This window comes from Oratosquilla oratoria, chromosome 1 (assembly GCF_046742065.1).
Source record: "Oratosquilla oratoria isolate Oo_2021 chromosome 1, ASM4674206v1, whole genome shotgun sequence".
Lineage (NCBI taxonomy): Eukaryota > Metazoa > Arthropoda > Malacostraca > Stomatopoda > Squillidae > Oratosquilla > Oratosquilla oratoria.
Genome location: NC_134777.1, coordinates 134493808 through 134506322, shown reverse-complemented (window position 1 = coordinate 134506322; position 12515 = coordinate 134493808). Strand labels below are relative to the sequence as shown.

General features: G+C 39.9%; 1 protein-coding gene across 3 annotated transcripts in view; it reads right to left on the bottom strand.

Annotated features, from left to right (window-relative positions):
* LOC143027291 (28S rRNA (cytosine-C(5))-methyltransferase-like) overlaps positions 1 to 11820 on the bottom strand; it is a 40009-nt gene extending 28189 nt beyond the window's left edge. Inside the window, exons 1-3 of one of the 3 annotated variants that reach the window (XM_076188569.1) lie at positions 11800 to 11820; positions 7035 to 7141; positions 5740 to 5894 (exon numbers count right to left, since the gene is read on the bottom strand). In XM_076188569.1, the coding sequence (XP_076044684.1) occupies positions 5740 to 5887 (148 nt within the window). In that variant the 5' untranslated portion in view covers positions 5888 to 5894; positions 7035 to 7141; positions 11800 to 11820. Of the gene's footprint in view, positions 1 to 5739; positions 5895 to 7034; positions 7142 to 10932; positions 11252 to 11799 lie in introns of those variants that run through there. The other 2 variants (XM_076188565.1, XM_076188561.1) reach the window with 2 other exon arrangements.
* Positions 11821 to 12515: the final 695 nt, after the last annotated feature.

Genomic DNA, 12515 nt, shown 5'->3' with positions numbered 1-12515 from the left:
CAACACATACAGAACACACATCAACATATTATAACACAACATTGACGGTATTAACACAAAAAAACATAAACTCGATTACTTTCTTAAACAACACAACATACACATTGCAATTATACAAGAAACAAAATTGAGACACTCACACAAAACACCATCATTTCATAATTACAACACCATCAGACAAGACCGGACCGACGGCAATGGCGGTAGACTCATCACCCTGATCCACCAGTCTATCTGCTTTGTGGACACAAGCACCACAACCAAAATTCTCCTCCCTACCACAGATAACACTACAGAAATCCAATCCATTCAAATCCGTACAGGCAACAAATCAACACTGACAATAGTTAACATGTACATTCCCCCACAATCATCCCCCACAGTTCCAAACACCTTCAGGCCTCAATTTAGCCAACTAGCCTCAATCCCCAACCTGATCATGGGTGGTGACTTCAACGCCAAGTTGTCGGCCTGGTATGTCGACAACCCTGACACAGACAGAGGGCTTGATATACAGACTCCATAACAGACTCAGCTTGACTCATTGACTATCCTGAACAACACACATAATCATACACATATCCCACACCAGGCCCTTTACACTCCCTCCTCTCCTGATATCACCTTTTGCTCCCCCTGCCTAACCCCAACAATGTCATGGAGAGTGGTCAGAACCCTTGGTTCTGACCACCTTCCAATCATCATCACCACCAAAACAAGATGCACCCCAGTTGGCCACAGACACACATACACCAATTACAAGAGAGATAACTGGGAAGCTTTTACTGAAGAGACAGAACAACATTTTGAAACACTTAACTGTACACCAATCACAAACATAAACAATGCTGTGCACACTTTTAATACAATCATACAAAACGCAGACAAGAGATACATCCCAAGAGGCAACAGAAAATCACACAACCCCAACTTCACACCAGAAATCCAAGGCCTCATCAGACAACGAGATGCACTTAAACACAATACCCCCACACCTATCCCTCAAAACATAGCAGACCAAATACAAACACTAAACACTGTGATTGCCAATAAAATACACAAACAAAAAACACAAAATTGGTAAAATTTTATCAATACACTTGATCACAAAACAAACACCAGCAAATTGTACAAAACACTCAACAGCATTACACTATCCAACAGTAACACAACACGCTCTCACGCAGCAATAATCACAACAACAGACAATCTACCCTCAAGCAGACAACAAGCAAACACACTCATAAATCATTTTGCACAGACAAGCCATCTCACTTCTCACCATGACAACTGACACACTATTCAACGTAAGAAAGACTTTCCCACAGACTCAGATTATACACCCTTCATAGACAGTCAGACAAAACACATACTACATAATCTCAAGCACTCATCTGCCTGTGGCCCTGATAACATAAGTAACATCCACCTAAAACACATTGGACCACAAGGTATACACGCACTCACAAACATTGCAAACTACAGCTATTCACACAACACTATACCCGACATCTAAAAGCATGGTAAAATAATCAACATTCCAAAACCAAACAAAGACCCAACAATCCCAACATCGCACCGCCCAATCACACTTCTCTGCATACATACATACATATACCAAGGCTTTTTCCCCCTTACAAGGGAGGTAGCCAAAAAGGAAAAGGCATAAGATCATTCCCACCCATTCCATCCCTGAATACACTCCACACCCCTCCACCCTCCCTCTTATCTTAGCACCTCCTGGATGACGGGTCATCCCTGCACCTTGTCCACTGCCCTGGGTCAGAAGCAGTGTCGCAAGACACAGCACATCCACAGCAAGGACGCTTCATTAATTCGGCGACCCCCCCTCTCCGTCCCCTCATGCAGAAAAGAAAAAGACGGGGAGAAATCCCTTCGGGCTGCGTCAAATTTTGCTCACACATACTACCTCACCCCCCACCCATTCCACCTCATGCATCACAACATCATCCATATACAACCATTCTCCATTCACCCCTGTCTTCTGTCCTCTCCCGTCCTTCCTCAACAGACATTCCCCTCTTCTCCAAAGCCCCCTTCACCCCATCCATCCACCTCATCCTAGGACGTCCCCTCATGTTCACTCCCTCCACATCTGCCTTCCATACCTCTTTTACTAGTCTTTCTTCACTCATTCTTTCCATGTGTCCAAACCATCATAATACTCTTTCATCAACACTATCTCCCAACTCCCTTTCCATCCCCGTTCTTCTCCTCACCTCCTCATTTCTCACTCTATCTAGCCTAGTGACCCCCATCATACTTCTCAGACACCTCATCTCAAACACATTCAAACTCCTTCTCTCTTCCTCTCTTATGTTCCATGTTTCTGCCCCATACAGTGCTGTTGGCACAATCACTCCTTCATACAGTCTCCTCTTAGCATCCATTCCCAAATGTCTATTCCTCATTACACTCTTCAATCCACCAAGGCATTTACTTGCTTCTCTCAATCTACATTCTACTTCCACCTTCACTCCACCTTTTCCTGCCACATTTGCACCCAAGTATCTAAAACTATCCACTTCCTCCAGTCGCTCTCCCTTAATGCTCACTTCCAGTCTACTGCCACTTTCACCCCTTGTACATCTCATCACCTTACTTTTACCCACATTTATCTTTAGCTTTCTTCTATCACATACTCTCCCAAACTCTGCCACCAACTTCCTCAATCCCTCCTCCGATCCTGCCACAAGCTGTGTCGTCAGCAAACAACAGCTGGCTCACCTCCCACTTTTCTCCATTTTCTTTAACCATCTCCAATCCCTGACCCACTACCCTTGCATTTAACTCTCGCACTACCCCATCCATGTATAAGTTGAACAGCCAGGGCAACATAACGCATCCTTGACAAAGTCCCACCTTTACCTCGAACCACTCACTCTCTCCATTTCTAATCCTGACACAAGCTCTACTACTCTCATAAAAACTCTTGACAGCTCCTAGAAGCTTTCCTCCTATCCCATATATCTGCATAACCTCCCACAGTGCCTTTCTGTCTACCCTGTCATAAGCCTTTTCCAGATCCATAAAAGCCCAAAAAACATCCTTCCCCTTTCCTATAGCTTTCTCACATATTTGTCTTACCACAAAGATCTGATCTACACAACCTCTACCCGTCCTAAATCCACACTGTTCCTCACCAATTACTCTCCCTGTTCCTCTCCTAATCCTCTCAATCAAGATCCTCCCATAAGCCTTCCCAACTACACTTAACCTCTTCACTCCGGGGCACATCGCACGTCTGGCAGCATTAGCTGCCCGACGTGCGATGTTGCGTTATAATAATCACATTATAAAAAATAAAGTCAGTGCTCAATCGTTCGTTCTCTCTCACCCGTGAATTTTGATAACCATGGAAAATATGATGAAGCCAGTTTAGAGAGAATAGAGGTTACGTAGGTACGACTACAATAAATATAATCAAGACGCCGACGTCGGCATCATTGCGTACCCACTTGCTCCTCATGACGCCTACGTAGGCATCACCGTATGGAAGTGGTTAACAAGCTAATCCCTCTGAAACTACTACATTCACACTTGTCCCCTTTTCCCTTGTAAAGTGGAACTATACAGGCACTCCTCCAGTCCTCCGGCACTCTACCCTCTCTCTAGCAAAGCAAACATTAAATAACCTCACCAGCCAGTCCACCATCACTGTACCTCCTTTCTTTAGACATTCTGCATGGCATCCATCCAGACCAGGTGCCTTACCTGCTTTCATCATCTTAACAACTGCCTTCACTTCATCCTTCCTTATTTCTCCTCCATTTTCCTCACTTCTCTGCACCCCCTCTAAAGTCATTGAATGCCTAATACTTCAACTTGTCACACCACATATTCCCCTTGCTGACTCACAACACGGTTTTAGGCCACTACACTCCACAAACACTCTTCTGATAAACCTCACACAAAGAATTTTAGATGGCATCAATTCAGATAGGCCCCACCACAGAACACTTCTTATAACATTAGACATTAGTAAAGCTTTTGATGCTATCCCCTGCCACAATCTAACAAATAAAATATATAACACAGACATGCACAATAACACCAAAAGATGGCTGGCCAATTATGTGGCAGGTAGGAATCCTTTGTGTCATATAATGGCCAATCATTGCACATCAGAAACATTAAGAATGGAGTACCACAGGGCTCTGTTCTATCCCCCATGCTCTTTAATCTATACATGCATGACATACCCACATCAGACACCTCAGAAATACACATCTCTTCCTACGCAGACGACATAACAATCACATGCACACATCGTAACACAGACAAAGCTGCAGAAATAATCCAGCCATACCTTGATACACTCAACACATGGTTCATCACAGACAGACTCAAAATAGCTCCAACCAAATCTACCGCAACACCTCTCACCAACTGAACAAAAGAACACAAATACATACCTCATCTCTACATCAACAACACTCTAATACCACACACAAACACACCGAAAATTCTTGGTGTAACATACGATACATCCATGTCTTTCAAACAGCACATCACAAACATAAAAAACAAATGCACACCTAGACTTAACACACTTAAGTCAATCACTGGAACAACATTTGGACAAAACAAAGAAACTAATATAACAATATACAAACAATGCATACGCTCAGTGATGAATTATGCGAGTCCTGCATGGGCTCCTAATCTCAGTGAGACACACCACAACACCCTTCAAATCATACAAAACAAAGCCCTAAAAACAATTACAGGCTGCACAAATACATCACCTACAGACCATTTACACCATGAAACAAAAGTCCTCAAAGTCAAGGACCACCTCGACATGAGAGGCACACAAACACTTGCCGCAGCCATCACAAACACATCAAACCCACTACACTATATAGCAGAACACCCACACACACCAAGAAACATTAAAACAACACCCAAAGACCTGTATCACACACAGATACTCTCTTCTCTTCCTCCACAACCACCAAATACCAGCCTCCGGAAACATATTCATGATCATATCACTCACCGCTCCATTAACACACTGAAAGACAACACATTGCTGCATGCCAGACCCCCTGATATCCACCCTTCTGAATCCTCTCTCCCATGAAAGGACAGAGTCCACCTGGCCAGACTGAGGTGCGGCCACCACCCAGTACTTCTAAGCTACCAGAAGAGGCTGGATGACCACATTGTGAACAGCTGCCCAGGATGTAACACTTCACCCCATACCATACAACACATAATGGAAGACTAAATTATACACAATCATGCACGCAAACAACACAACATACACTCTATAAAGGATTTGTGGGAAAACCCAGTTTTGGCTGTGGCATTCCTTGGGGAGACGGGACTGCTCAGACAGACAGTCTAGGGAACGACAACAACAACAACCAATGCTTCTATACTTGCATTACATATTAAGCAAATAGTATATTTATTTTTGAAAGTCCCACTTTTTTCATGGCAACACAGGAGATTAGGAGGTTTATACAATGAAGGATACTTCTGACTCAGTCTGAAAGAACTGATGGCAATCAATCAATCCATTTTATGACCTGATTGATTTTTTCTGTAAAAACTAAAGAAGCTATTGTACTCAAACTTGCATACAATGCAGTTAACAACCCATGGGTTTTGCAAATATGTAGTAAAGATTTTATCACCCCCAATTTGCATCCACTTGCAAGTGCCCATCACTGGTCAGTCATATCATAAGTCAACTTGTCATATACTAACCTTTCTCTTTCTTTTCTTTTGTGATTCCAATTGTGGCAATTGCTGACTGAAGTTCTTCTTTATATTTCAGAATTGTCATCACAGGCAAACATTCCCCTGAAAGCACTTTGTTTGCAAAAAGGAGTTCACCTGCCAGAACCTGGGCCATCTGAGGACTAACAAAGGAATAAATAAAAATTATAATAACATAAATAACAATAAATAAAATAAATAAATAAATGCATATAGTTAAATAGTAAACAAACATGTAAATAGTAAATAATAATAGACATATAACTAATAATAAACCAAAATCAAGCAAATAATAATAAACAGACAAATAATAACAAACAGCTTGAACTATATCCTTATTTTCCAATTAGTTAGATTTTAATTCATGTATTGTTCCAGCTTGGGCTATATTGTCTAGACCAGTTGAAGTATTTATGTATCTGTATGGAAAACTGTATTCCTTCACATCCTTTGGACATTTAGTCTTCCTCAATTTGTTCTCATGATCTCTTAAAACCTTTTCATCCCTAATCAAGATTTTTCTTCGGTTAATGTACTGTATCCCCCCTAGTGACCTGAATCCTGTAATTAACTCAACTATTCCTCTTCAATCTTTCCATATTGGTAGATTCAGTGCTTTTAACCTCTTTTCATATGGCTTATCTGCCAGGCTGGGAACCATTTTGGTTTGCTTGCTGCCCTTTGTATTTTCTCAATCTTACTTATACCCTTCACTCTGTGGGAATCATACCACATATTCCAGTCTTGGATTGATCAGGGTTTCTGTGACTTTTTTCATCATCTCTTCCAAACCTGAATTATGCCTTCCTCTACAAAAAAAAAAAAAAATGTTCTTTGTGATGACAGATAGGAAACTTTATTTTTGCCTGAACTAAAGCCTCCTTAAAATCCTCACCACCTACTATTAGCTTGGTGATCTCTTCCCTCTGTTCAAATTTACCATTGGTAAACCTGTAAAACCTGTTTTGTGTTACTCTGGACTGTCTACCAGACACAAAATTTGAGCTATTTTTTTTTCTTTTTCTTGTGGATGTCTATTTCTATGATCTTTAATGATTGTATGAGTTTAGGAATTTTGTCTAATGATTTGTTTATATCTATTATTGTCATGACTTTTCAGTGATGACTTTTTATCAAATCCTTCCAGCAAATACCATGTAATATTTGTGTGAAACATGCTGGTGGAGTGGCCCTCTTTGAATACATGTTGGTTTTGGGAGGTCAGTACATTAGTTATGTTCTAGACTAAAATAGAATCAACCAAATGTCACATATATCCTTACTTGAACCTAGGTTCCTGCTCAAACAGTCTGATTCTACTAAAAGCATCCTGAATTATCTCAGCATTGTCCACTGCTTTGCACACTGTAGCATAAAGTCTTCGGAAATCCTGTAAACATTTAGGAAAGGAGGGACTTCAATCTAAATAAAAGTGGAAGCATTATATATGAGATTTTCATATTAGATTACAGTATAAATAATTTCAAATCAATCAATATTTCTTTTAAATCCATGCTAAACTTTTCACTTTCATTGTATATGTTCTCTGAAATAAAAACCTGTTTTCATATCAATAAATCAATTTTGTAAAAATTATTAAATCAGATGCCTATCTATCAATATACCAGGAACGATATCTGAGAAAGGCCCTGCTTCATGGAATTTTTAGAAGCAGGGCCTTTCTCAGATATCGTTCCTGGCAACGTAGTATGGCTTCGCTATGTGGATGACATACTACTAATTTCCCCCAGACGGTTTGACATCCCCAAACTCCAAGCAGCACTGAACGAGGTTGAGCCATCCATCCAGTTCACCTTGGAGGAAGAAGTTAACGATTCCCTTCCATTTTTAGATACCCTTATCATCAAACATGATAATCTTTTAAAATTTACAGTCTACAGGAAACCAACCAATAAGGACGATTTGACTCACTTCCTGTCCCACCATGACTTCAGTATTAAAAAAGGAGTAGTTATAGGTTTCTACCTCAGAGCTCTCAGAATTTGTAGCCCTGAATTCTTAGAGGACGAGTTTAGGCACATAAAGGAGGTTTTTCAGAAATTGAAATATCCAGAATGCATCATCCACCAGTGTAAGAAAAAGGCACTCAAAATAATGGAAGGGCGGGAACCAACGGAAGAACCAGCTAGGAGGCTTATCCTTCCAGCGAGCAGCGTCACCACCACCCTCACCCGGACACTTGGTCGTTGCAACATACAGGTAGTGGGCCAGTCCAGCAGAACTATCAAAGAGCTCTCTAGAAGGAGTGACAGCCAGGACGAGATGTGGGGAAAAAACGCTGGTGTCTACCGCATACCCTGTGCTGGATGTGATAAAGTATACATCGGCGAGACCTCCCGTGACCTGAAGACCCGGATCCGGGAGCATCGCTACGATTCCCGGAACAACATCACCACCAACGCCTGTGTTATCCAACGGAACACCAACGACCACCTGGCATATAGTCACGCACGAGACCATTAGCAGCGCCGCTATCTCCATCTTCTGCACCCCGTTGGATTTTTATTTTTGTTTGGCTTAGTTTGAATGCTTGGACCGTTCAGCACATTCCCAGGGTATTAAAATGATCTTGTTGTTAAACAAGTGTATGCCCAGTTCTTCAAAACTTTACTAATTCTTACCAATTTCAATGCAATTTTTTATATTAGCCTTGGCAAATTAGTTTTCCGAGTAAAAATCTATAGGCAAGAAACTAAACTATATAATATATGTAATAATGTTGTTTATTAGCCTCTATTCTACCGGATATGAGCAACTTTGAAATCATTGGTAATAGCGCAGCTGTGCAATCTAAGAATCTTGAAGCTTAGATGCCTACTCGACATATCGTTGCCATGGCAATGTGATAGGTGTTGGTAAGAACAGTGTAAGAGGAAAGTCCTGCATTGTTTTTGACATGCTCAGGAGATTTGTTGACCCATAAAACCTTCACATGCCAAGTTGCATGTCAGTTGGGCCAGTGGTTTGGATGTTATTATTTCTAAATTGACAACAGTTGCCATGGCAACATGATAGATATTAGTAAGAGCAGTATAAAAGGAAGGTCCTGCATTGTTTTTTATATGCTCAGGTGATCTGTTGACCCATAAAACCTTCACATGCCAAGTTGCATGTCAGTTGTGCCAAGGGTTTGGTTTTTATTGATCATTTCTAAATTGACAACAGTTGCCATGGCAACATGATAGATGTTAGTAAGAACAGTATAAAAGGAAGGTCCTGCATTGTTTTTGACATGCTCAGGAGATTTGTTGACCCATAAAACCTTCACATGTCAAGTTGCATGTCAGTTGTGCTAGTGGTTTGGACTTTATTGATTATTTCTTTATTGACAACAGTTGCCATGGCAACATGATAGGTGTTAGTAGGTATGGTATAAGAAGAAGGTCCTGCAATGTTAATGACATGCTCAGGTGATTTGTTGATACATGCCAAGTTGCATGTCAATTGGGCCAGTGGTTTGGATTTCATTATTTCTAAATTGACAACAGTTGCCATGGCAACATGATAGATGTTAGTAAGAATGGTATAAGAAGAAGGTCCTGCAATGTTAATGACATGCTCAGGTGATTTGTTGACCCATAAAACCTTCACATGCCAAGTTGCATGTCAATTGGGCCAGTGGTTTGGATTTTATTGATGATAATCTGAAAATTGACAACTTAATAGTTGCCATGAAAAGGCAAATATGGTATGATGGAGATGTCACACATTGTTTTTAACATGCTCATGTGATTTGTTGATCCATAAAACCCAAGTATTCAAAATTTCAATAAAATTGGACCAGTGGTTTGGAGTTTGTGTGTATTTCTTTACCAAAATCTTTACAAATTACCACCCTTAATTCTAACATTAAATGTTAGAATTAAGGGTGGTAATTTGTAAAGATTTTGGTAACTTTGGTAACTTTTTGGTATACCATAACAAAATGTTACATTTTGTTATGGTAAAGTAAAAGTCTAGCCAAAAATGCGGAATTAAAAAATAATTTAAAAAATCGTATTTCCCTTATTTTTCAAGGTATTTCAAAAATTTAAAAAGCATTTTGTTTCTAATAAAATTGCCTTTCATATGCAACAATAATTTAAGGATTAAAAAAAATGAAACTTTTGTGCCCGTATCTACACTATGTAGTATCAAGTATGGGTAAAATTTTACTTTCGACCTTTGTTGGAATATAGCAATACAAAATTAAATAGTAATTTTGTAAATTAAAATGTATGAACGTAATATGCAATTTTGTGTGCAGAAATGAAAATAAAAAAAAGTTGCTAAAACAGATTTCTTAAGTAACGAAGTTGTGTACTACAAATGGTACGCCATGTTTGTTATGGTAGATTCCGACGTCGGAGAAATGAAAGAACGATAAATTTGTCTAAACTGAATTAAAGTAAAGTAAACTAAACTAACCTAACCTAACCGGTAAAATTTTACTTTCGACCATTGGAGGAATATAGCCATACAAAAGCTGAGAGAGTGGTTGAAAAGCCCGCCAACGTCTCTCATGACGACGACGACGACGAGGACCAGCTGGATGATATCTAATTTGAAGGTAATGATTTATTAAACACAGGTTAGGTTAGGTTAGTTTGGTTTTAGACAAATTTATCGTCCTTTCATTTCTCCGACGTCGGCATCTACCACAACAAACATCGCGTACCATTCGTCATACACAACTTCGTTACTTAAGAAATCTGTTGTAGCAACGTATTTTTATTTTCATTTCCGCACACAAAATTGCATATTACGTTGATACATTTTAATTTACAAAATTACTATTTAATTTTGTATTGCTATATTCAAACAAAGGTCGAAAGTAAAATTTTACCCAAGTATGTCTCTGACTTGACAGACAAGACACTTAAGTATCCATATAGTTAATGAGATCTACTTGAGAAACTCTGCAATCCCCTTAAGGTGAACCAAGGCTCTGAGCACAAGTCAACGACAAATCAAATCATGATGATGATCATCATCATGACACGAATACTTATACTGTAACTATATAATCTAATGTAATGTTCGTGAGGAGAAAGACCGACATGTTAGCATTCAGCGAGACTAGACATGCTAATAATTTCCTAGCATGAATTCTGGAATTTCAATTTTTTTCTGTTACTTTCACTGAGTGGCTTGCAGTCATTTTTTTAACTTAGTACTTACCTTGTATCTTTTATTCTCGAAAACTAATTTCTTTAAAGACCCTTCCTTTTTCTCATACCGGAGCAGTATTTTGGATGCTTCTTTGTACAAATGAGGAACAGGTACGCTGTGAATGAACTTGTCTGCTCGGGCATCCCTGACTTTTGAATAAGTTTTCATTTCAGTTGCGTTCATCATATGCAATACCTTCTACTCAATCATCATGCTTACGCTTTATTTAGGTACAGTTTTGTATCAGTGCCATGTAAACAGAGTGATAACATTTGTTGTGTTTGGAATGCGCTAGATAGAAAATAAATGTGATTTGTGAATGGTGGTACCATTGACTAGGAACAGACATCTAAAATATAAATATGTTATAAGTTAAGAAAATTTCTATATTTCTCTTATAAATCATATTCATGTATGTATTACATGGTGATCGGTCGAAGTGTACGCCTTTTTAAATGTTATTTCTGTGATCTGTAATTTCCAATATTATACTAACGTTCTTTCCTCCATTTTCTTTTCTTCCTTTAATGATATTTTCCTCTATATGCCGCAGTCTGTATAATATATTTTCATTCTCTCGTAACTCGTCTTTCTTATTCAAATACATAAAATTCTTATTACTTTCTCCATTCCATTAACTATTACTAGTTATCTATGTCCTTTTTATGTAGGATTGGGACTCTACATGAAATGAACAAACATTTCACATTCGTTTCCACACATCTGATACACAACTTCACCATTTATATCAATTCTCATATCATTTAGGAGTGCAATGTTGTGATATGGTTCGGACAGGCCAGGGAAATGAAACTCACAATAACACTAAGGCACTCGGGTTTATGAACACTAAACTCGTAAGGGAAAGGTCGTAACCTAAGAGCGAAGGTGAACTTGAAGCTTGGAGAGGAGTACTGCTTGGAGAGGAGAGCTGCTTGGAGATGTCGTGTCCTGGAGTGAACTTGTAGTGACGTGATGCATCCTACGACCCGTCACACACTAATCAAAGAAATCTTCGGAGCTAGCCTTTCCAAGTTCCTGTAGTTGGCAAGCGTAGTTCGCAAGGGTGTCCCTGCCAGCCAGCGGTCAGCCAATCAGGAACTTGGAAAGCTCCTCACGTTCCCGCCAGCCTCCTTTGAAAAGGTCGGCGTTTCGCCGAGATGGGCTGGGTAAGCTGGGTAAGCTCAGACGCTTCAAAACTGCAACACTGAGAACCAAACGTCGATTGTACCTAGCCCTCGTCAGACCGATTCTGTGCCAGTCCCCGGGACTAAGCCAGCTGACATGTGCCACTAATAACTACGAGCATCAGAAGGTTCAGAATGCCGCTGTCCAGTTCATCACGGGCTCGCGATGGAGCGACTACAGAACCACTGAGTCTCTACACCAAATTTCCAACATCCGTCCACTCAACCAACACAAACACAAACTTCACTCAAGACACCTAGAAAAACTGCACGCCAAACACAAACATCTGATACAACATATTACACCTAGACCACACCGTACAGACTATCTGTCAGCTGCGCCCGTCCCACGTGCGGTGTACACGATAAAACGTGTATAACCGCACCTACAAGTAACACACCCCT